This window comes from Harpia harpyja, chromosome 16, assembly GCF_026419915.1.
Source record: "Harpia harpyja isolate bHarHar1 chromosome 16, bHarHar1 primary haplotype, whole genome shotgun sequence".
NCBI lineage: Eukaryota > Metazoa > Chordata > Aves > Accipitriformes > Accipitridae > Harpia > Harpia harpyja.
Window position 1 is genome coordinate 33932103 of NC_068955.1, and position 24880 is coordinate 33956982.

Below are 24880 nucleotides of genomic sequence, written 5' to 3' on the forward strand. Positions count from 1 at the left end.
CCTTTCCGGGCGGTTCCCCGCGCGGCGGCCAATGAGGAGCGGCGGCGGGGGCGCGCGCGGCCGGCGGGCGGTGCGCAGGCGCGGCCGTGACGTCGTGCCGAGCCGCCGAGCGCGGCGACGGTTGGTGCCTGGGAGCGTTGGTCGTGCGCTCGCGGCCTCCCGCCCGCCGCCGGTGAGTCACGTGGGCCGCGAGCCCTCCCCGGTCCTCCCGCCCCGCCCCTCCCGCCGTCGCCCCTCGGCCGGCCCGCCGCCCCCCGGCCGGCCCGCCGCCCCCCCCCCTCCTCCTCCCCCTCCCGCGGGCACCGGCTCCGCCGCGCAGGCCCGGCCCCCCCCCCCACCCCCCTCCACCGGCCGGTCTCCCGCGCCCCTCCCGGGGCTGCCGGCCGCCCCTGGCCGCCTGCTCGCCGTCGGCCTAGCCAGCCCCCGCGGCTCCCTCCCGTGTGCCGCCGCCCCTGTGCGCGGCTCGGGCCGTGCCCCGGTTTCCCCCGCGCCGTGCTCGCCCGGGGACCCCGGCGGCCAGCCTCCTGCTCGGCCCCCCCCCCCCACCCCGCCCGCCTCCGGCGCCCCGGCGGGGCCGCGGTCGCGGGGACCGGCCCCTTCCCGGCCCGCCCCGCGGAGGGAGGGCTCAGCTGCCGAGCACCCCCGCTGGCCTGTCCCTCCGGCCGCCCCTCGGGCGTCCCCGGTGAGGGTGCCCGCCCCCCCCCCCGCAGCGCCGTTCCGCACGGCCGCCCCTGCCTGACGGCCCCGGTTACCGCCTGGACGGGAGCGCCGCTTCCTCTGGGCCCCGCCAGCCCCGGTCCCGGCTCCTCGCCTGAAGCCCCGCGTCCCTGCGCCCGTCCCTTCGGGGAAGCCTGTCCTGGGAGGGTGGGGGTTGCCCTAGGCCGGGGGGAGCTGGGGGCAAGCGTCCGGGCGGCGGGAGTCATGGTGCGGGGCTGGGAGGGGAGAAGGGCCCCGAGGATTACGGCTGCTCCCGCACAGGCGTGGGGCACGAGCATGCCTAAACGGGGCTCATCTCCACGGTGGTCTGCATCAGGCGCGCCCCCCGAGACAGGCGGAGGGTGCAGCCGTGCTCGTTCGGCCTCGGCATGCGTTGCTTTTGCTTTGCAGCGCTCTGCCTCCCGTGCCCCAGCTGGCAGTGTGCGGCTCCCTCCTGCCTGGGTGGGTGGAACAGCGGTGGCCTGCAGCAGGGAACTTTCATGTGGACACATTTGCTCTCCTGTACCTGGGACTGTCCCCAGTGCCGCTGAGAAAAATCTTAATAATTTTGTTTTTTGAAAGCCTGCTGTCTGAATGCACGCGCTTTGACTCTCATGGCCTGCCGAGGACCAGAAGTTAAAACCCTGCTTTCCGGCCACAGAGTCCTGTCCTACACCTCCAAAGCGTAATTCCTCCTCAATGTGTGTTTCCGCATTGTGTTCCCTGCTTTTGGCAGTGTCGTGGGTTGCATTGGCAGCTGTTCAGCTGACCTCTCCTCAGAAGTCCCAAATTCTAAATAATCCCAAATTATTGAACCTCTGTATTTGGTCGCATCTCCCCAAGATGAGATGAAAACCCCGGCGTTCCACCCCCCTTCATCTCCCTGATTTGGGAGTTGATCAGCTGCTCTTGCATTCCTTGTGTGGCCTCCCTGGGAAGCAGTTTCCCCACGATCTGCCGGCTTTTTCTCCAGCACGGATCTGAATTTGGGTGTTTAGCGAGGCAGGTTTTTCTGTACTGATTTTGGGGGGGGGGGTATAAAATACGACTAGAGCCTTGTCTGGATCAAAACGAAGAGAGTTGATCTTAGAGCGTCTTAGTGGGCTTAATCTAATTATCACCTTCGCTACCTCCGGTTGAGGCAGCGGTTGGTTGTTCTTTAGCAGAGCGCTTTATTCCTGTTGGTTTCTGAGGTACGAGCCCCAACTGGAGCTGGAGAAGGTGGTAATTAGGTGGAGCTGACGGCGTCCAATGGAAGACCTTTTGACTCCTGTTTTAGAGGCTCGTTTGGGGACATTTACGTCTGTCACTGTGCCCGTTGTTTCCATCACCGACTGTTGCATCTCATAACGCAATGGCAAGAGGGTGGACTTGTTCCTCCCGTGCTGTGGTCCATAGAGTGAGACATGGCTCCGATGGATGAGATGTTGTTCTTCCCTGCTTTGTCTATAAAATGGGGCTAATCCCATGTAAACCAGTGAGACGGGCAGAGGAAGGAGGACAGGAGTGGTGTGAGCCAGGCCAGGAGATAAGCACTGTGTGGATGCCAGCCTTCTCGCTGTTATCTGCAATAAAATATTTGTTCATTTTCTGTATCTTATTCTCCTTGAAAAAACTGTGGAGAGAAGTGCAGTTATGTGAGATGTGGGCCATTTCACCTGAAGCCAGGAGGACGGCCGTGGAAGCCTAACTCTGGCCAGGTTTACAAACTTCTCTGCAGAGCAGAAGTGTCTGATACACGTTGCTGTGCATCCTCCTTTTGAATTAAAAGCAGGAAAGTGTCACCAAATCATCTCCTTGAGGCAGGGACTCCTCGTTACATAGAGCGCTGAGTGCAGTAAGGCCTGAATTCTTTGTTACTGTGGTGCGGGTAATAAGAAAATCGTCTCCTATGGGGAGGCCCTGCGGCTTCATGTTGCAGCAGGAGTCTCAGCATTTACGTTTCCCCATGACGTCCAGCCGTCTGACGCTGACGGCTTTGCCTTTTAGTTTGTAGTCTGCATCTCAGCAGTCGATGTCCAGTCCTGTTGTCTGGGCTGAAAAAATCCTCCTTTGACTTCTCACTGTCCGGGTTCTGTCCAGGACCCCCAGCAGCAGAGGGTGGCTGGCTGGAGCTTGTTTCTGATTTCATCGGTACCTCTCCATGCTGGAGGACGGTGGGGGTGGCAGAGAGAAGTGGTGTTCTCGTGTTGGTGGTCTGCAGCGTGAGACGCTTGGTCCGGTTCAGTTGTGTTGCTGGCTGGCAGGTTCAAGAACACTTTTGCTCTCTCTGCTGATTTAGAGTCTTAAGTCTCAGCAGTAGATGATGTGCAATGTCAAAATTAGCAGAGAGAGCCTGTGGAGGGAGAAAAGGGGGGTTCTTGATCTCTGGCTGGCCTTCTTGCTTGGGCTCAGCAGTGAGAGGTCAGGGGTGCTGAGGCTGAGGACAGCAGCAAGCTTTGGAACAGGCTTCTCCATGTAACTCTGGGGTGTAGTTAATCAAAACAAAGTGGGAACAGGTAAAGCACATCCTGTCTTGTACGATCCTGGATCTGCCCTGTCTGGGAGTTGCCTCACATGGAAGGAATTGTTTGTCTGTTTGACCTGCACCATGGAAACTCGGCTGGTTTGGGGTAGGTAGGTAGGTAGCTGTGGATCGCCGTGAAGTGACGCACGTTTAGGAACCACTAACTGAGAGTGAACTCTCTCCTCCCTGTGCCATTACGCTCCTGTCCCTGGGCGGTGGTGAAAGGCGGCGTGTTTAAGGGAAGCTTGTAATGTTGATGTGTGTGTTTCCTCCTTCCAGGGGTTGAGGAGCTGCAGTGGTTATCGACAGCGATTGAAATAAGGAAGGGAGTGCTGTGAGCTGGTTACACGTGTTTTCCCCAACCCAGCAAAGGTGGGGAGAGCCCGGTGAAGCATGTTTTCATGTCCTGCCTGATGCTTCAGAAAGATTGAGCCACAAAGCACCCAGCTCTTCAGGCTGTGTCTGGGTAGATTGCTAGAGAAGGCAGTGAGAAGAGGGCTTGTAGCAGACCACGTAAGGCAGGGTGGAAAGCATGGTAGGAAGGAAAGGAGGAGGACAGGGTTTCAAGAAGCAAGTGCTGGAAGAAGAGGAAATTAGAGTGAGACTTTACAGGGCCTTAACCGAAGAAAAGGAGACTTAGGCTGAAAGAAATGGAAGGTGGCAACAGTCGCACTTGCAAACGTCCTGAGGGGAGGAATTGAAAATTAAAGGAAGTCCCCAGAAATGGAGATGAGGGAAAATAGAAGCAGCCTCTCGTGTGAGTGGAGGGAAACCCTTGAGACTGGGGAAGTGTGCTCTGGAGGTGACTGAGGAGAGCAGAGCTGGGAAAATACTCTGAAAAGGGGGTGCTAGGGTTGGAAAAACAGGTGGAATTCCCAAGGGAGAGGGAAAGGAGAGTCACTGGTGACACACATGCTCAGTAGAGTTTGATTGGGGAGGAAGGAGTAGGGCTGAGTTGAGGGCAGGTCCAGAGAAGCTGGAAAGGAGGAGTTGCTGGGCTGGAAGTGGCAGAGGGAAAGGAATTGGAGGCAGGAGTGGAGCCTGTATGTGCCTCAGGTAAGCGAGACGAGCTGGGGACTCTTTCGAGCAGGGAAGTCTGTGAGCGGCCTTTGTGGATGGGGACAAAGTGGCCAGAGAGACAAAGGGTTTGGAAAGAAGGTAGAGGGAAAGGAGGGGTTGATAGACTGGAGGTGGACAGGTTGCAGGGCTGCAGAAGGGGAAGGCTAGGGAAGAATCGGTGTGATATTTGGAAGAATTGGTGTGAATGTGGCCTGAATCAGCATAATCTGGAGGAAGTCTGGGTGGATTTTGCTTGTTTCTCCTGGACGCCAGGGTAAACAACACGGATAGTCAGGGTGAGGTAAGCCACGTAGTTTAGCCCAAAGAAAAGAGAAAAAGATACCTTGAAGTTTGCACAGCAGAGATCCTGGCACACCGTGCCATGCTGCACCCTCAATGGCTTCAGCAACCTGGATGTTCCCAACTGTGGGAGGATGGGACTGGTTCCCTCGTGGTCAGGGCATGCAGGCATCCTGGCCTGGGCTTCCCTCTCTTGGCTCAGGCGCTCAGCAGGCAGCAGGCTGTGCTTCCACAGTGCCAGTCTGCCTGGGCCTTTCCATGAGGGTGGCCTCTGCAGCAGGGCTGGGGCCGACGGGCTCCAGAGGGGCTCAGCACGCCATGGGGCTCAAGGAGGGACTCTCTGAGCTGCGTGGTGGCTCTGGGATTCAGGCAGGATGGGCTCAGCAGCCTTTTGCAGGTTTGATGAGTTGTGGAGTTATTCTTAGGCAAAGGCAGCAAAGAGCTGGGGATTATATTTGCATTGCATCTCGCTTGGGTGTCGCTAATGACAGCGCTTGGGATTTCTCCCCCACGCGTAGTGCTTGTTCAGGTAGACTGTCCCATGAGCAATTATCTCAACTCGTACATTCTTTATTTGATGAGGAGCTCGCTCCTGTGCTGCCTGGTGTTCATTTCCATACTGCGCTGAGGTGGCATGCAGACCTTTGCAAAGGCACAGTGTGCCACATCAACCCACGTGAAGGGTTGGAGCACTTAAATTCGTGTTCCCATCTTCAAGTGGAACAGCTGAGGTGGAACCGAGCAGGACCTGCTCGGGGCGGTTGCTTGGACTCCAACCTTTGAGGGAAGCACCTTGCCCTGATCAAGCAGGACACTGATTGCGCTGTGCGAGGACAGGGGTGAAGATGATCTCTGGAGGAGGAACATCACAGGAAAAAAACTCCTTCATTTGGCAGTATCTGTTTGAGTTCAAGGTGTGGCTTTGTTTTCATGGCAGAGCCTTTCAAAGGGCTGGAGTGTTCTGTTACAGCAGAGGAGCGTGTTAGCAGATTGCTTCTGCTAAAGTAATTAGCAGTGATGTCATCTTTAAACTTCCGAATAACCTATCCCTAGAATTGCTGTCCGCCTGTATGGCAGCAGCTAGCTCAGATGACAAGCACTTCCCTCCCTGGGTGATAGTACAGCAGGGCTTATCTTTGTGGGGTGTCAGGCTTTTCCCCGAATCGTGTGTGTTGGGGCTTGTGCTCAAAGCTCGGTATTGTATTTGGTGGGGGGGTAGAGCGAGGCCGGGGAGTTGCTGCTCTCCAGGGAGCTCTGCGCCTGCTGGGGAAAGCAACTGTTTTCTCTGTCGTTACTCTTAAAACTCGCCGCGGTCGAGAGCTGCTACCAGGTGAAACCAGAGCTTTCCCCAGCCGGCTCACAAGCATCAGTCCAGCATTTCCTCTTGGTCGCAAGGGCAAAAAAACTTGGTTTGAGAAGGTTGAGCTTCGTTTCTGGAAAGGAAGAGCCGCTCTGCAGTGGGAGCGGTTTCTTCATTAGTCAGCCAAAGTGACTGACGCCTTGTTTTGTGACTGAACCGATTTAATTGTAATACATTCTTGTCATTAAATGTGCCTTTAATTTTCTGCTGCAGTTCTCTCAACCTTCACAAGTGTTTAGTCAGCACTAGATATTTTCCTGTCCACCCTGAAGAAAAAAAAACTTTGAGAGGCAGAAGAGGACAAAACTGGAAAGAGAAAGCAAACAAGTCATTAGGGCTCTGTACTTGGACCTGCAGTGCAAGGGAGGCCTCGCGACGAAACAAGGAGGCAGCAAAGTGGAGAATGGGTGACAAATCGAGGAGCGGTTGCTGTGGCAGTAACAATCGGTGCAATATAATCAGTGTCTAGCTTGTCCCTGAGCTGCGACGGGCTCTTGGGTGTTTGGAGTTTGGGACAGGTTGGTGCCTCCTGCTTCCATTTCCAGAAAGGTTTGGTTTTCCGTATTTTCTGTGGCGTGCCCTCCTGCATCCTCATGATCAGCCAAGGGTGGCATGTTCCCAAGGGCACCCTAAAACAATCGGGGCTACCTAGTGAGAACCCAGCTCTCCTTCGTCCAGAGCTACGAGTACCTCCTCCAGTCGAGGCACTAGTGTTTTCCACAGGCCTCTCCCGTCTCCTACCCTCCGGGGGAAGGGGACAAGATTCCTGGCTGTCTTTTCCTCCTGCGGTCTCCACCCTCATATTAAGTCTCCAAGCCTCTGATCAGCCCCCTCACCTCAGGGGAGAAGGCATTCTCTAGCATTTCGGACTCGAGCTATAACTGCAGAAGGGCGTTGGGCAAGAAGTTGTAGGGTCCCTCATCTTATTCAGGGTTCAGCTTGGATTTCTCAGGTGTTTTCAGATGGGTTAGGTGACTCGGCTTTCTCTGCAGCAAATGCCGCAGGGCCTCAGGGTGGGAAGGGAGATAGGAGGCTGTGGCCGGGCTCCCTTGGCTAATCACAGGCTGCACGGGGTGGTCATTACTCCAGTTTTGCAGATGTGGAAAGGGACGCTGATGTTAGGTGATAGACCTGGGACTACAGCGTCAATCTGTGTCAGAGCTGGGCTTGGAGATCGGCATCTTACTTGCCGATTGGGACTTGCCAACAGGGTTTTAAATCTACCAGGCACTGTTTCCATCTTCCGCTAAATGCCTGCTCCCTGTCCTGGGAAGCTCGGTGTTACTTTAAGTGAGTGTTTTTATATGACTGTGTCTCTTCTCTTGCCTTGTTAATTTTTTTTTTTTTCCTAGGTGTGGCGTGGCGTACCAGGTGCCAAGTTTTAATGATTTTATGTAGTTTTTTTAAAAGACGAAAGGATTAATGAAGAAGAATTTTAGTGAAGAAAGGGGAGGAAAAAAATGGAACAGTTTGGAACAAACTGAGATCTTCCCCCGCACAGCTTGGGCCATGGCTGAGACAGACCTATTCAGCACCGTTTTCACCATCAGTTGTCTTCTGGGGTTGTAAAAGCGCTCCCTGAAAGCTCCCCTCCAGATCTCTCCGTTATCCTACCCTGTGCTACTTGGAAATGGTTGCCACAGAAAAGATTTAATGAAATTCCTGTCAATTCCCAACCACCGAGTGGATACTAAGCCCGTGGAAAGGCCTGGGGGCTCAGGAGAAAGGAACAAGTAGGAAGAGGACGAAAACACACAATCTGCTGAACCTTCCCCTCCTGCCCCCCTTGCAAAGAAAGGATTTACAGCTCAACCTTGCGCCAGCTGTTCCTCGGCTTTAACAGTCAAGAGAGAAATAAATAAAATTAAACGGCCACCACCAGCCAGCCAGTCCCGGATCCTGGTGAAATCAGGGAGAGTGTTTCTGTGACCCCCTCCAGCGAGAGGGAGGAGGCAGCAGCAGGGGCAGTGGCACAGCAGTGCTGTGAGGAAGCTGGGCAGATTGCTTGCGAGACAACCCCCTCCTCCCGTGCAGCAACCGGAGGGGGCTGCAGCATATCAGAGGGCAGGCTAAAAAGGAGAAGTGGCTTCCTCGAGACTCCCGGAGTGGCTTTTTTGCAAGAAGTTTACCAATATCTTGCTCTTTCCCAGGGTGCTCGCTGAGTGGGAAGGTGCGCTCAGCTCCTCACCTCGCACATCGTGCTCATCCCCTTGCCTGAACCTGGAAGGCTTCCCTTTCCCTTGGATCCTGGTTGCCAGTGTCAGCTGTGTGGGGACCTCCTTTCTGCAGGCTGTTGCGCGACAGGGAAGCTTGTAAGGGCTCTCGGCATTCCTGCCCTAGCGGCTGTTTCAAATCCAAATCCAGTTCTCGGTTCTGAATTTTTAATGTTTTTAAACCTCCTTCCCTGCGCCCACGAACTCTTGCAGGGCAGAGCGTAGCGGGGACTCCTCTCCTGGGCCTCGCACTCCAGAGACCGCCGTGGACTTCTCCGGACTGTCCACTCCGGTCAGAGCTCGCCCTGGGAGCAAGCGCAGAGACTGGGTAGCGGTTTGCCCCCGTCCCTCTCCCCTCCCCTTCTCGTCTTGCTCTGACTCCTGCTGGGCCTGGGCTATGCTGCGGGGCGGATCCCCCACCACAGCTCCAACATGCCAGCAGCATCTGGAAAGAGATTCAAACCCAGCAAATACGTCCCGGTCTCAGCTGCTGCCATCTTCCTAGTGGGAGCCACCACCCTCTTCTTTGCCTTCACGTGAGTCCCAGCTACTCAACCAAAGAGTGGGGAGGGTGAAGGGAGACCCGGGGACCCAGCCCCCTCTGTGCGGTGCCATGAGGTTGAGGGGGCAGAGACTGCACGGGGGTTATCTGGGAGAGGAGCTGTGACTTCTTGCTGGACTAAAGGGGGGATATAGTGCTCCGGGTGCTAAAGGATGGATGATGGAGCAGCACTGCAGTTCAGCCTCAGCCAGACCCATTTCACTCAGTTTTCCTGTGAGGTGAGCGAGAGGAAGCGGGGCGCGGTGGATCCCAGCGAGGCACCTTGCCACTGCTCGGCTCCAGTTCCTGGCAGCCACTCCTCTCTTGTCTTCGGGTCTTTGCACAACTCGCTTGTCTCGCTGGCAGCTCTCTCACAGGTCAGCCAGGCTGGGAATTAGTTTGTGACCTGTAGGTGGAAAATGGCAGAGCTAATTTTCTCCTTTGGAGCTACGTGAAGTGGTTTTGTGGACTGGGGCAGGCTCCCTGTTATTTTTAGAGTTTTGTAACTGATTTGTGAGCCACAAAGGAAAGTTCAAGGAGAAGTACTCTGACCCCTGCATGGATCTCTCGCTGCTGTTGATGTCAGCCTTTCCCTGAGGAAACGAGGGTTTGGTATCTCTGGAGAGGACCTGAAGGAGGTGGCCTGCCAGCAGGTCATTGGGGCCTGAGGCAGACACCTGTGTTGGCCTTGGAGCCGGTGGGGAAAAGCCAGGGTGTAAAATGGTACCAGTTGCTGCAGAGTGCCAGACCATACCAGAGGGATCTCCCTGGGCTGGGAGAGGGGTAGGGCTGCTGCTCACGTTAACATTTTCCCTTCCTGGGTGACAAACAGCTTATTAACACTCGCTCGGGGCCGAGCTGAGCCAGTTCTGGGTCGGTGGCAGGTGGGGAGGCAGGACCTCAGGGTGCCGAGGCGGCTGCCGAGCTGCTGTGCCGGCACTGAGCCCCTGGCAGGGAGCTGCCTGTGCCAAGGGAGTGTGTGCTGGCCAGGAATGCTGGAGCACAGCAACTGGGACTGGCTGCCAAATCCTGCAGTGTGTTCCTGGGATTGGGGTCTGAGAGGAGATGTGTTTTGGGGGGACAGCAGAGAGATCTGTAAATAAGACAGGTGTTTCTTTGTGCTCATACCTTGGAGGCCTTGATGGTGTCTCTATGCAAAGGGTTTGGGATTGTTCTGGCAATCCGGAGATGTGCCAGCTGCTGGCCTGGGGGGTGCAGGCAGCCGCTCTCCCAGGCAGGGGAGAGGAAGGCAGTGGGTGACTGCTGCCTGCATCCCCTCAAGCAGGGTGCCTGTTGAGCGGCTCCCTCCAGCCAGCCGGCTGCCCTCAGCTCTGCTTTGCCTCTTGAGCATCCCTCCTTTCCTCCTCCTGCCCCAGCACAGCAGAGGGGCAGAGCACGCGCTGGTCTGAAGGCGGGTGGCCCACAGCCTCAGCAGTGTGCTCTGTCCTTCCAGCTCTCTCCAGGGAGGCAGATGAGCCCAGTTCCCTTTTTCCTCCCTGCGTAATTGACTGTTCCTCTTCACTGCCAGCTGCCCCTGGCAGGGTCCTGCCTGGGCAGAGAGGGAGGTGCACTCCCTGCTCCCAGGGAGCCTCTCCCGCTCCCTGGGGTGGCTTGCTCTTGCGGGGCACCTTTCATTGCGCCCTGGTGAGAGCTTTCCCCGCTGAGGGGTTTTACTGCTGGCGCTGGGCCGGCGGGGTCGTGGGGATTAGCCAGAGCTGCGGGAGGCAGCTCCTCCTCGGAGGCAGAAGGGCCAGACGTGAGGGCTCCTGCCGCTCCCTGGGATGGAGCCATCGGTGGCTGGAAGGTCACCGCGGCTTTAACGCCTGGCAACAACCGGGCAATAAAAGAGTAATTTGACGACTAAAGGACAGAGCCAGTTTGATTCACTCCTTCCAGCGATGGGAGGCAGCTGGTGGTGTCGCTCAGCAGTGAGCAGCAGTCCCCCCACTGAGACACAACGTTTATCAGGCCGGCCTTGCTGACAGCTCTGAGGCTCGAAGTTTTGCTGCTTCAGGCTGTCAAACACTCGCAGGATGTGGCTGACCCTGTGCTACCGCTTCAGGGGGATGAAGGAGAAGAGGAGGGAGTGGGCGATGTCCTCTGAGCAGCTGGGCATGACACACCGTGATTTGGGGGGACAGGCGTGCCTCTGCTTTGTCACGGGGGGCTGCACGCTGCACTTTGGGGGGGAATAGCAGGGCAGCCCTACCCCCCAAACACAGTCCCTGCTGCTGCGGCCACGCCCGCAGTACCTGGCTGTGAGCTATCGCAGCAGCTGGTAGCAGCCGCTTATCAGCGAGCGGCATGGTGCGAGGCATTGCCGGGAGCAGGCGCCGGTGCCGCGGAGCAGGTTTGTTCAGAACAGGAACACCTGGGCAGGGTCGCTTTAATTGTAGGTCAGTGGATGTTATTTAACCTACTTTAAAACATCAAATTAAATCTCAAGCAGAGCGGCAAAGCACAGCGCACTTTCACACGGGTTATTTGGCGGGGAGGGAATGGCGTTACTCCCTGGCATTACGGTTCTCTTGGGGCAGTTTCAATTTGGCTGCTGGGGTGGGGTGGAAGGGACATACAGACCCACAGCAAGGTTTGCCTCCTGCGTGATTACTGCTGTAGGATTGTTTCCTGTGGATCACTTTGCCCCCCTTCCGCACCTGGAGAAAGACAGGCAACGCAGCTGCAAGCCTGCTGCCTGGCCACGCTCGATGCTGGCCACTGCCTGACGCGGCAGCAGGGTCCCCCTCCGCAGCACTTGCCATCTCTGGCGTGCTTGCCACAGACATGCTCGGGAGGGTTACGCTGTCAGCATCGGACCTGAAGCTCGTACTTTGGGAGGTGCAATGGAAGTTGTGAGGTGAGGGGGCTCTGGGACACCTCCCGTGGGGCCTCCTCCCAGGCAGAGAACAGCCGGGGCTCGGCACAGCTCTCTTGAAAGGCTCTGATTGTGTTATTTCTAATGTATCCACCGGACACCTTTTGGTCCATCCACACTGGCTCAGGATTTGTATCTCTGGGCCAAGAACTCTATTTAATTGATTAATTTCATGAGGAGATGCTGCAGAACATGTGGCAGTTGAAATGAGCTGAGGCCGATTGTGCTGGAGGGAGTGGGCATCAGGAAGAGGGGATGTTCCCGTCCTCCCTCTGGAAGGAGTGGGGGTCTCTGACTTGCTGGGGTCTCAAAGAGGTGCTGCTTTAGGACCGAAATTCCCCCTTGGGGTCAGTTTGTCCCTTTCTGCATCTCTCCCCTGGCCTATACTGGTCCCTGCTCCTCGTGCAGTTGGTGCTCAGCCTCTCCTTCCCCTCCGGAGGCAGGGAGCACCTCCGAGCTGCCCTTAGCAGGGGCTCTCTGGATAGCGTGCCATCAGCTGGCCTCTTCCTTCCATTCGCCTCGACTCTTGCTCATGGCCATGGCTCAGCGTGGCTTTTGGGGCTGTATAAAAGCCTGCAAAGTATGAAGTGTTTCTTGCAGTTAGGTGAATCTGTCCACAAAACCTCTGACCCCGACTTTTCCTCCCATCCTTGCAGCTGGGAAGTCTGCGAGGGAACTGTGCCTGTTTGGGAAAGGAGGTCTCGCCTCTTCCAGCGTTAGTGGAGGAGAGAGGAAGGAGAGGCGTGAGGATGGGGATGCCGGGGTAGGATGCGGCAGTCCCTGGAGCCGGCGGTGCCTCCGGTACAGGGTGGCATGCACGCTCCTAGTTGGACCCAAACTTGTGTGACGGTCGCAGCAAGCAGGGGTTGTGTTTGTAGCAAGGCCTTCAAGAGAGCTGGAGAGAGAGGCCACGAGTCCCGCCCTCCTGCGGCAGGTCGGCGAGGTGAGCCCAGCCCTGGCACAGCGCCGGCCCCTCCTCACTCGGTGGCGGGTCAGAGTCCGGGGGTGCAGGCAGGGTGGGGAAGGTGTCCTCGGGGACGGCTTTCTTCCAGGAGAGGGCAGGGGACGAGGGGCTGCAGGGTGACTCTGAGCCTGCAGAGGGGAGGAGAAGCCAGGCTGGGGAGTGACAGGCTTCTCCTGGTATGACTAGTGGCAAAAAGCCTGTCTCGGATCCAGATGTGACTCAGTTTGCCTGAGGTTCCCCGATTTCTCTTGTGTGCTGCCAGAGACAAGTCTCGACAGCTCTTCTAGCGATGGGTGTGCTTCGCATCCCAATCTGGAGAGGGAACTTGACGAGTTCCTTGGGACCTGTGTGGCCTCGGTGGCGAGCAGCCTCCCTCCTCCTCCTCTGCGGAGCTGGAGCCCACACTCTCCGGCTGCTCCTGGTGTCAAGGCAAGGTCTGCAGCCCCGTGTTCTCCGTCTGGGAGAGCAAAAGGCAGGAACACGTCAGTGCTTCTGATAACAAGGTTTCTCCTTGGGGATCAGCAGCCACCCTTGCTCCCTGCACTGCAGAGGACCGTGTTCCCTCCCGTGGGGTGGGGTTGATCTCGGGGTGGTGACTCCCCTGTGTTGGGGCCCACGAGCATGGATGCCAGTGGGTAGTTTGGCTCGAGTAACGTGTGGTCTGTGTATTGTGAGGATTCCTGCTTCCCTCCCATGGTGTGGTGGGGTCTGTGGGTGTGGAGAGAGCTGGAAGGGTGGCAGGCAGTAGGCTGCCGTGCTTGGGAGCACCAGGGAGGAGACCCGTAGCATTGCGCTTGCAACCCAGGAGTGCTCAACCTGAGGCTACCCTCGTAAGCTGCGGGTCCTCGTGGTCCCTGGGGAGGGTCTTCTGCTTGCTCCTGGCCTGTGAAATCCCACCCCGGGGTGGCTTTGCATCCCTGGCTGGTTGTTCAACATGTAAAGTTCACTCTGTGCAGAGCAGCCCCAGGCAGCTTGCCTGCCCAGTTGCACGCAGCTGGCAAGACCTGATAAGGACAGGGGTTGTAAGCTGGCCCTGGGGCACCACACCAGCTTCTCTGATTGATTTTCTTTTCTGAAGGCTGAAGATCAATCTTTCATCCACCTGCAGCACCTCGCTGGCAGGTTGGCTCTCGCAGTAATCAGGGTCCTGCCTTAGGGCTCATGGCCACTGAAAATGGAGACTGGAGGCTGGGTTTGGAAGACATGCTGCAGCGAGCCCTCCGCTCTGTCTGCAGCGGAACACGCAGCCCCCAGAGCAGAGCTGGAGAGACGGGAGGGATTGATGTCCTCAGGCAGGTCTCCTCTGTTTGATCCATTGGCTTTGGTCGCCCTTCTAAACCTGTGGCTGCATCCTCCTCAGTGCCATGGTGTCTGGAGTCTGCTGGTGCTCCCTTAGCTAAAGGGTCGGTCTTTCTCACGCCTGGGGACCCGCTGTCCTGTCCCCTGGGAGCCATGCTTCTCCCTCCTGGGAAGGGCTCAGTGCCCAGACAGTGCAGGAGCTGATGGGAGAGGTATTCCCTTCCCCCTGGAAGGCCAATCCTTCCATCTCTGCCTGCCCCAGAGCTTTTCCTCTGTGCCAGCCCTCGCTGAGGCAGCTCAGTCCTTTCCCTGCCTTGCCAGGGTCTGTCTTTCGAGGATCTGGGCTGCATGTTTGGCTCAGCCTTGCTGTTGGCATTTCCCTTGTGCAGGGATGGCTGGCATGCAGTGGGTCTCCCTGGCTCCCCTCCATCCCTTTCAAGCAAAGATTTGGGCTGGGATTTCCCTTCCTAGAGAGATGAGCTCCTTGCTCAGGGTTTCTGGAAGGGCTTTTCCTACCTTTAAGGCTCATCTGAGCCCCCCTGCCCCTCTTCCTCCAGCAGTCTCTCCTCTGCTGCTCTTAGCTCTGCAGCTCAGCAGAGGGCAGAGCTGGGGAGGCTCCTCTGGAGTTAGGGGGCTCAGCTCAGTGATGTGGGGTGCTTGGCTCTGCCCGCCCTTGAGGCGAAGTGACATCGCAAGTGGCCACCTTCCCCTTGGCACTGTGTCTGGTGCCCAGGGCAGGAGAGGAGAGAAACACCCCTCCAAAGGGGCTGCTGCCGTACGAGGGCAGAGAGCAGCCCTCTCGGGTACCTCAAAGACCAGGACAGCAGTGGTGATGAAGAGAGTTGGGGGCTAATGAAGCCACTCATCTCCTTGAAACCGCACCACCAGCAAGGCCTCTGGCCCTGGAAGCTGTGGGGAATGGGCTGTTTGCCCCTTGCCCAGCTCTCCGTCAGCTGCTGGGCGAGTACCTGGGGGCTGTCAGCTCCGTGCTGGCTCCCTGCCTTGCCAGCCTGCCCCGCCGCAAATACCAGTTTCCCCTCTGCGAGACTGGGAGACTTTCTCGCCTTCATTTTCTGCAAACCACTTAAACCACTTGAGCATTTCTTGCTGGTGCTGTTTGGTGGGTGGCCGGGGGCAGCCCTGGCAGCAGCTCGGTGCTGGGGGTGGGTGGGATGAGCCCTCTCCCCGGGCACAGCCCACCCGTCAGAGGGGAAGGGGAAGCTGAGCTAGGTGTGAGCTCCTTGCTCCTGGCGTGGCTTCCAGTCCCGTGGCAGCTCCTGGCGATGCCGGTCATACTGGGCTAGCTGGGCTCGACATGGCTAGCGTGTTCTTCCCTTGCTCAGGTCTTGGCCTTGCGATGTCGTGTACATCCTGTACCTCTCCGGAGTCACTCTCCGAGGGTTTTGGGACACAGATTGGAGAGGGCTCCTCCTCGCCAGCCCGTCCGTCCCAGCTGCACTGGTGCCACCCGCTCTGTGGAGAATCTGCCTGGCCAGCTTCCAAAGGAGACAGCAGGGCCGGCGCTCTCGGGAGGCAGAGCTGGCATGGCCAGTGCAGTGCGGGTTGTAAAGGAGCCGCTCCCCACCCTGGAGGAGAGCTCTTGGTGAAATGCTGGGAGATGCTGTCCCAGATACGTGGAGGTGGGGAGGCATCGCCCAAGGTGCCCAGGAGGGCGAGGCTCCCACCCCAGCGAGGTGCTCGGGGGCTCCTGAGCAGCGTGGCGGGGGTGTGGAAGAAGTTTTGGAGGAGACAGCTTGCAGGTGCAGCTCTGGTCTGGTGTGCAGGGCCAGGGCCTGGAGGTGCCGCTGAGGGTGAAGGTGCCAGGCCCCACTTCAGGAGAGGAGGAGGAAGAGTGTGCTGGCTGGCAGAGCAGGGCTTGGCTCCCGGTGCACTCCTGCTAGCCAGATGTCTTGTAAAGTCAAGAGGGTTTGCCCTCCCGCTCTCTTCTTGCCCTCATTGCTGTGCCTGGATGGGGACTGCCTTGCCCTTGGCCAGCGGAGGGCAGGTCCCGCTGCCGCTTCCCACCCTCTCTGGGTGCAGGGAAGGGCCAGGGCATGGAGCTGTGCCTGGGTACGCCCTGCCCACCTCTCCCTCCTCCGCTGCCAGCTGGGTGCCAAGGCAGGTGTGCCCACTCCTCCAGCCCTGACCCGTCTTATCTCCTGGCCGCTACTTGCCTGGAGGCAGCCCTCCGCCTGGCACCGTCCCCTGTCCCCTCACACGCTGCCCTGTGTGGGAGGGTGCCCTGGACTGGGCTGAACTGGGGGCAGAGCCCTGGACCAAGGGCTCATTCCCAGCTGGAGCCTCACTGGGGCTCCCAGGGCTGCCGTGACAAGGACAGGGGCTGCCTCGCTGGCGATGGGACCCGTCGCCCGGCTGAGTCACAGTGGGTGGTGGTGGAGGAGGGGACGGACCAGCGCCTGCCCCTTCACCTCTACCTGCTCGGGAGCTGTGGGGGATTACAGCGCAGGCACCATATGTCACTCTGCCCGTCGAGCCCTGCGCTCTGCCCCTCTCTGCTCCTGCTGCCTAAATCCATCTGCACTTATCGCTGCGGGGGGAAGAGAGGGACAGATGCTGTCCTAGATGTGCGGGATTAAACTCCCAGCAGCAAAGCAGATTAGGGTATTACGCTGGCGCCTCTGAGGGGGAAGCCCGCTGTCCTGAACCCAGCCCGCCCGGGGCAGAGGGGAACGGTGGTGATTCCCTCGCTGTGCTGCCACGGGGCCCCTCGGCCAGGCCCACGGAGGAGCTGGGTGCTGGCTGGGGCAGGCTGGCACAGTGATGGGGTCCCCATGTGCCACCAGAGTTGTCTCCAGGCTGGGCTCCAACTCCAGGATGTGAGGAGCAGGAGCAGCTCTGGAGGCACTGGAGCTGCTGCTCATTTTGCGTCCCCTTGCAGGGTCCCCTCTGCCCACCTGTGTGCCCACCATGCTCACTGGTATAACGCATGGAGGACGACGTTCAGGTTCCTAGTGGCCGGATCCGTCCCGGGCATCCCTTGTGCCGTCGGCCTGGCTCACCCCATTCTCACCACCGCCTGCAGTCACTCCCAGTGGCAGCAGGGTCCTGCGCTGGCAGCGCCCGTGGGGCTGTGGGCACAAGAGGGGTGTTTTTTGCTCTCTGATGATTTACTGGAGTGATTCCCACACCAGCCCCCCACAGGTGCTCCCCCAGGGCTGGGGGTTAGGCTAGTCTGTGGAGGGTGCCCGAACACACCCTCGGTCAAGCTGGCCTGGGTGCAGCTCCAGTTTAGGTGTGGAGGGCCCTGGGTGGGAGCAAAAGGAAGAGTTGATGGCAGGGAACCTCCCCAGCTGCCTGCCTGGGCAGGAGCCTGGAAATACAGCCCAAGAGCAGGGAACGTGGACTTCCCAGCCAGGCCACCACCGAGCATGGCAGGAATGGCTTACAGGGACAGCTGTGGGGCTCGGAAGGGGCGGTTAGTGCCCGCTCAGCCCTCGCTTGCTCTGAGGGCACCGTCGGAGCTCAGCGATGCCTGCCTGGGGCTGTGTGGGTTGTGGGGGGCGATGCAAGGGGCGGTGGGAAGCGCCAGAGGAGTGACCCGTGGGACAGGGCCTGGGTGTCTCACTGCTTTTGTGCCTGCAGGTGCCCAGGGCTCAGTCTGTACGTCTCCCCAGTCATTCCTGTCTACAATGCCGTTGTCTTCCTCTTCGTGCTGGCCAACTTCAGTATGGCCACCTTCATGGACCCAGGCATATTCCCGCGAGGTGAGTCTGGCTCTGCTTGGGGAAGTGTCTCAGATAGAGCTACCTCCTTCTGCCCTTCCTCTGAGGTAAAGAGAATTACCTGATCCCAGAAGGCTTGAGAAGAGCCCTCCTTGCCCTGCCTGGGTGGGATCAGGTGGTGACACACACCACAGGCACGGTAGCTCTGGGTTCAACACCCAGCCTGTAGGACCAGGTGGTGGAAGCAGCGTAAATCCTGGCACCCCGTATCGGGTACCTGGGGCTCAGGCGGGTGTTGTGGTTTTGGGGCAGGGCCTGGGAGTGCCCCCCATCCTCTGCCTGTATTTGGGGGTCCTTGGCCGGTCCCTGTGCCAGGTGAGATGGGCCTGGTGATAGAGGAGGGCGATGTTAGGCATCTCCAGCTCAGGAGGGCAGGAGGCTGGCTGGGCCCTGGTGTCGCCTTCCCCCACGCCCTGACACGTGGCTGTGCTGGGGTTTCCCCATCAGCTGAGGAGGACGAGGACAAGGAGGACGACTTCCGAGCTCCGCTTTACAAGACAGTGGAGATCAAGGGCATTCAGGTGCGCATGAAATGGTGTGCGACCTGCCGCTTCTACCGGCCGCCACGCTGCTCCCACTGCAGCGTCTGCGACAACTGTGTGGAGGTGAGGAACTGCTGGGTCTTGATGCCTCTTCATTTCCACGTAGAGTTTAATACACAGTGCAGGCAGGAAGCCCTGGCAGCCAAGTCCCTCACCGTGTCTTCTCCCCACCGACAGGAGTTTGACCATCACTGCCCCTGGGTCAACAACTGCATCGGGCGGCGCAATTACCGTTACTTCTTCCTCTTCTTGCTGTCGCTCACCACACACATCATGGGAGTGTTTGGCTTCGGCCTTCTGTACGTCCTCTACCAGGTGGAGGAGCTCTCCGGCGTCCGCATGGCAGTCACGTATCCTCTGTGAGGCTGCAGGAGCGGGGCCGAGGAGGGAGGGCGTTGGTGGGGCTGGGGACAGTGTGCTGTGGAGCAGGGCTGTGGCTCTTCCTTAGCTGGCTGCTGATAGCATGGTGGTGATGTGTGTGGCCGGCTTATTCTTCATTCCCGTCGCTGGCCTTACGGGGTTCCATGTGGTGCTTGTGGCAAGGGGCCGTACTACCAACGAACAGGTATGCCTGCAGGGCTGATGTGGGGCTGCTGGCCCCTGCCAGGCCACATCTGGATATGTTTTGGGGCTCCCCGGGACCAGACAGACATGGACAGGCTGGATTGAGGCCAGGGAAGGCCACTGAGCTGGTCGGGGCCTAGAGCACAAGATGTCTGTGAGGGGAGGCTGAGCACACCTCGTCTGTGCAGCCTGGAGATGGGGGATCTTTACTGCTGCTGTTAGGGGTGGCTGTAGAGAGGATGGAGCTGGGCAGGCTCTTCTCGGGAGGCCAAGAGGCGACAGGCACAACTTGAAATAAGGTAACTTCCAGTTAGATGCTAGGGAAAGACTTTTACCTGTCGAGGGTAGTTGGATGCTGAGACAGGGACCTGGAAAAGGGGGAGTATCTCCAAGTATCTCCGTCCTTGGAGATTGTCATGAGTGAGCTAGACAAACCCAGAGCAACCTGACCCAGCTGGCTGGACCAGAGACCCCCTGAGGTCCCTGCCCACCCCAGTACGCTGCTATGATGGTCCTCATCCCACAGGTGACGGGCAAGTTCCGCGGTGGCGTCAACCCCTTCACCAACGGTTGCTGTAAAAACGTCAGCCGGGTCCTCTGCAGCTCCCCGGCCCCCAGGTGAGCCTGGCACAGCATGGCGGTGCCCCCTCAGCCCTGCAATACCTGGGCAAACTGCCCCATCCCGAGCGCCAGCCCTTGACCTTCCTCCTGCCCCTCTCCCTAGGTACCTCGGGCGCCCGAAGGCTGAGCAGACGGTGCTGGTGAGACCCCCCTTCTTGCGGCCCGAGGTGTCAGACGGTCAGATCACTGTCAAGATCATGGACAACGGTATCCAGACAGAGCTGAAGAGGACGAAGGTGAGGAAGGTGGGGATTAGCGCTCCCTGCGTTGGGGCCCTCCATGGAGCCCAGGGGTGCAAGCCTGCATCCGTGAGTAAAGAACCGAGTGAGCCTTGTCACGTTCCCCGTCCCCCTCCGTGTCGTCTTGTTCTGTGTCCCCACGGGACGGAAACCATGTCCCTCCCATGCGGCAGTGACCACATGAGGCTTTGCACCCTCCATTGCCCTTCCCCATCCTGTCCTTCCCCCTCTCAGCATCCTTTGGAGGTCCCCCTTCCTCAGCACTTCCCAGCACGCACCACCTTCAAGCGCTCAGTATGTTGGATGGCCCAGGAGGCAGCGAGAGCCCCGTTAATGCCGCTGCCCGTTCCCTGCCTGCCGAGGGGAGGGCTGAGGCCTTGGCACCCCTCTGATCCTCCCTCTGCGCTTTGTCTCTGCAGTCCAAAGGAAGCCTGGAGGTGACGGAGAGCCAGTCTGCTGACGCCGAACCGCCACCCCCACCTAAGCCAGACCTCAGCCGCTACACGGGCCTGAGGACACACTTAACCCTGGCCACCAACGAGGGTAAGGAAGGCACGCAGGGTCCCAGGCAGCCGCTGGGAGGGGAGCCCAGGGCTGTGCCAGGCAGACCAGGAGCCAGGGCCATAGGCGGAACAGGCTGCAGGGCAGACCCGAAGCACATCAGCACCACCACATTGTGGGGCAGGACATGCCCACGTTTCCAGCCTGGTGTATGTGGCCCCTTGCACTTGGAGAAGCCTACAGGATGCTTACAGCCAGCTCTGCTCCATTGGAGAGGAGCAGGAGGCCGAGCCGAGACAGCGTGGTGCTTGCCCAGAGCCCCTGTGAGCCGCGGTGGCCTGCGACGGGCAGGCTTGCAGGCTGCCATGCTGCAGGCAGGCGCAGGAGCATCGCCAGGATGAAGGAGGCGAAAGAGTGGCAGGCCTGGTTTGGCAGCAGAGAGCACGTTTGAGGCAGCCTGCGTGACTCGCTTTCCCCCGTTTCCCTGAGCACCGGCGAAGCAGTGCTCGGAGCTGCCTGCGTGGGCTTGGCGAGAGAGGTGGGATGTGAAGGGCAGAGCTTGGAAGCAGCTGCTTCCCGCAGCAGGCTGGAGGCCTCTGCAGCTCTCCCCGTGCCCCCAGTCAGGGCACAGCACTGCCTGGCCCCGCTGCCTGGAGAAGGGCTGTGGCGTCTGTGTTAGTGGGGGGACCAGCCAGCAGGTCCATGGAGTGCCCGGGCACCCACTGACCCCTCCATGCAGCGTGCACCCTGCTGACCCCGGGGCTGCTAAAGAAGTCTCCCAGCTGGGGCCACTGCAGGGGCATGGAAGTGCCAGCCCCAAACACATTGCCACGGGGACACGTTTTCCATCCCGCTCCGTTTCATCCGCCCCTGGTGCGCCTCTCCTTGAGCCCATCCCTCTCTCCACCTCCGCCTCCCTGGTCTGTCTGCCCCAGGCTCAGAGCCGGTTCTTGGGAAGGGAGGGCAGGGCTCTGCATGGCATTCCTTCCCCTCCCCAGTCCTGGGGAGCCGCCATGTGTCTGAGCGTCTTTCTCTCTTCCCCCACCTGCAGACAGCAGCTTGCTAGGCAAGGACAGCCCCCCGACTCCCACCATGTACAAGTACCTGGCCCGGCTACAGCAGCAGCAGCAGCTCAGCGGCCTTGCCCCACTCCACCAGCGCCAAGGTAAGGCCGTGCCCACTGCCGCCTTCCCGAGGCCGGGCAAGGGGGGAACCCAGCCTTGAGGGGATGCCACCACGTTCCTGGCTGGGGGGAAGAGTTTGGGGTGGGTATTGGGAGCTTTGCAGGGTCCCCGTTTTTCTATGGGTGACTGATGTGTCTCTGCCCCTCAGCTGAGCCGAGTGAACAGCCTGAAGGAGCCCAACTCCATATGTGAGAGCAGCCGCAAGCCCAGCTACCGCTCGGAGCCAAGCCTGGAGCCCGAGAGCTTCCGCTCGCCCACCTTCGGCAAGAGCTTTCACTTTGACCCTCTCTCCAGCGGCTCCCGCTCCTCCAGCCTCAAGTCGGCCCAGGGCACAGGCTTTGAGATGGGCCACCTCCAGTCCATCCGCTCGGAGGGCACCACCTCCACCTCCTACAAGAGCCTGGTGAACCAGACGCGCAATGGCAGCCTGTCGTACGACAGCCTGCTCACGCCCTCCGACAGCCCTGACTTCGAGTCGGTGCAGGCAGGCCCGGAGCCCGACCCGCCGGTGGGTTACACCTCACCCTTCCTCTCGGCCCGCATCGCCCAGCAGAGAGAGACCGACCTGCATGGCCGCTTTGCCGGTGCCGTCTCCCCCAAGCACGCGCCGCCCCGTGAGCCCTCGCCCGTGCGCTATGACAATCTCTCCCGCCACATCGTGGCCTCCATTCAGGAGCGGGAGAAGCTGCTGCAGCAGCCGCCGGCCCCGGGCAGGGAGGAGGACGCGGGGCTGGCGGACTCGGGCATCCAGTCAACACCGGGCTCCAGCAACGCCCCCCCGCACCAGCTCTTCCTCGGACGATTCGAAGCGCTCGCCCCTGGGCAAGAACCCGCTCACCCCGCCCGGCCCCGCCACGCTTCGGCAAGCCTGAGCCCCCCCAGGCACTCCGGGTGCGCTCCCTGGGCTCACCCGACCAGCCTGCCGCCACCCACCTGGGCAAATCCGTGTCTTACAGCAGCCAAAAACCAGCGTCTCAGGCCAGCGTCCCCGAGATGGAGGAGGTGGCCTTGCAGCCCTTACTGGCACCAAAGTAAGTACTAGCGCTGGCCACCTCGCGCAGAGGGGGGCCCTCGCCCTGGAGGGCCCCCGCCGCCCATCGAACCTCCCCTCCCTGCTTGCTGCCCCCTCCAGCGCTCCTTCTTCTGCACCAGCACCTGGGGGCAGCGAAACGCCCCTTGCTGGGCAGCGATGCTGCACCTAGCCTGGAGAAGGGCGAGAGAGAGATCCTCCTCCTCCTCCCAGAAAAGAGCTGGTGCCCCCCCCTCCCGCATGCCCCCCCGGGACACCCCATGGGCCTCTCTGGGAGCTGGAGTAGTGTGTGGGTGCTGGAGGTCCCCGGGGAGGGGCAGGGCTGTGGCTGTGCTGGATGCAGGACCCCTCCTGGGGGTGACAGCAGCCCCACAGCCCTGTCCTTCCCCCCCACCCCACGCCCTCCCCCGGTGCCCTGCTCCCTCTCCCTCCTCACGCCCTGTGTCCGTCCTTCCTTCCCTCCCCAGGGACGAGGTGCAGATGAGAACAGCCTACAGCAAGTCCAATGGGCAGCCCAAGAGCCTGGGCTCGGCCCCCCCGGGCCCGGGGCAGGTGCCCCTCAGCAGTCCCACCCGTGGAGGAGTCAAGAAGGTCTCTGGCGTGGGGGGGACCACCTATGAGATCTCGGTATGAGGGGCAGAGCCGCTCGCCCCCTCACCACCTCCCCGGCTGGCAGCCGCCGGCCCCAGAGGGGCATTCTGTGGCCAGACACTCTGCGGACTCCAGGGAGAGCCGGACCGGGGGGAGACGGGCCAGCGGCCCCCACTGCTTTTCTCTTTCTCCACCCCTCCCCGGGACTTGGGGGGCTGACACACACCCGAGCGGGGCTGCTCTTCCTCCGCCTGCCGAGGACTGCTGCCGGCAGCCGCCCCAGCCGGGTGCAGGGGGTTGGGGGGGGCTGCATCCTGCAGCCTCGTGCCCCGGCACCATCTCGGCTGGGCCAGCCACTTGTGGGCCTTGTGCAATCAATCGCTCGCCTAGCGTGGTAGGAATGGATTGTTTTTAAACCAGAATACTTTTTTTTATTATTATTGTTACGGATTCTATTTTTTTTCTCTTTCTGAGTTACCAGGTGTGTGTATATATAAATATCTATATATATAAATATAAATATTAAAAAAAAAAGCAGAAATTATATATCTTACCCAGAGAGAGGAAGAAACTACCCGTTCCCTGCCCAGGGTCTGGGCCCCCACCTCATCCTGGTCCCCAAAGGAGGGATGTGGGGCTGGGACCACCTCCTGCGTTCGTGGAACGAGCTGTGGCAGGCGCCTGGTGTTGCCCTCCCACCCAAAGCGAGGCCAGCAGGGCCATGGGATGGCAGGTGCCCCACTGGGGTGCCCTGTCCCCCCACCAAGCCCTGTCGAAGGCCAAGGTGCTTTCAGCCGAGGACGCTCTGCTCCCTGGTTCCTCGCTTGTGAAGCCTCCAGCCCTCCCTCCTGGGGCTGCTACCACCCAGGGAAGAGGACGGGCCAAGGGGTAGCCCCCCCCTCCCCACACACCTCCCCAAACCCAACCGCAAGCTGGCACATGCGGGCGCTGGCTGGCGCGGAGAAACATTCACGGGCTCCAGCCTTTCCCCACTGGCAGTTTTTGCTCTTTTTATGTTTCCCCAGGGTTTGTGTTGGTTGGGGGCGGGGGGGGGGGGGGGTTGTTGTTTTTGTTGCTTTTTTTTTTTTTTTTAAATGGGTCTGATAGGTTTTCTCGCTGTCACGTGGTTGTTTTATTTCCATTTGGGGAAGAGGAAGGCCAGCAGGGTGCATCCCCATAAAGCAATATTTTCTCATCACATGCCAAAAAAAAAAAATAAATGCAGCCAAGGAGCTCAGTGCTCCCCGTCCCCCCACGCCTGCCCGGGCAAACCACCCCACGTGGGGGCCCACAAAACTTCAGGCACTACTTGACTCTTTCTCTTCGGCAATATCTCTCCCGTGGCCTCTGCAGAGCCACACCGTTGGTTTTTTTTATTATTATTAGCCATTTTAAAAATGACGAATAAAAGGATATTTAATGAGCCACCCCGGCAGGCATCCGTGTGTTTTGTTTAGTGTCCAGGGACGGAGGAGCCCCTGAAGGGCTCTGGTCCTTCAGGGTCTCAGCCTTCCCTCCCTCCTCTCGAGTGGGAGAGCAAAGGGGGCCCAAGCAGAGCTGAGCCTGGCCCCATTTCGGGGAGGAATCTCCTCAGGGTGCTTTTGGGCAAACTCTGCTCCTAAAGAAGGTACGTTTTTTTTCAGGGTGTGAGGAAAGCCGTTCTGGGGAAGGTGTCACAGGGGCTGGTGAGGCTCAGGATCCTGCGCAACGTGCTGGGACCAAAGGAGGACCTTGGCATTGTGCTGTGACTGCTCCTGGAGCTCCCGGGGCCCGTGACAGCAGCCCTGGGCACTCTGCCAGCAGCCACCTCCGTGCGGGGACACAGTGCCTCTCCAGGGTCACTCCTGTCCTCGCCAGGCCTGGGAGGTGCAGGGCAGAGGAGCGCAGAGCCCCTCAACCCAGCCCAGCAGCCAAAGCCAAGGTAGGAGCCCACCTCACCCCTGCTTGGGGTGGGAGCTCGGCCACGATCCTCCATCCCAGGCCACAGCGTGTCGGGACAGTGCTGATCCCACACGCCCCACCAGACTGCCCCAGTCTTGGCTCCTCACCTCG

The 24880-nt window shown here is 59.6% G+C and overlaps 1 protein-coding gene across 1 annotated transcript; it reads left to right on the forward strand.

The window, feature by feature from the left end:
* Positions 1–46: 46 nt before the first annotated feature.
* On the forward strand, positions 47–24048 carry ZDHHC5 (zinc finger DHHC-type palmitoyltransferase 5). Its single transcript, XM_052810866.1, is given in 15 exon segments — positions 47–172; positions 7274–8670; positions 17417–17538; positions 18004–18161; positions 18276–18448; positions 18561–18663; positions 19189–19280; positions 19387–19519; positions 19942–20065; positions 21075–21130; positions 21132–21188; positions 21356–21982; positions 21984–22043; positions 22045–22238; positions 22705–24048. Coding segments are annotated over 14 exon segments (2169 nt in total). The 5' UTR covers positions 47–172; positions 7274–8566; the 3' UTR covers positions 22871–24048.
* The last annotated feature ends 832 nt before the right edge of the window (positions 24049–24880 follow it).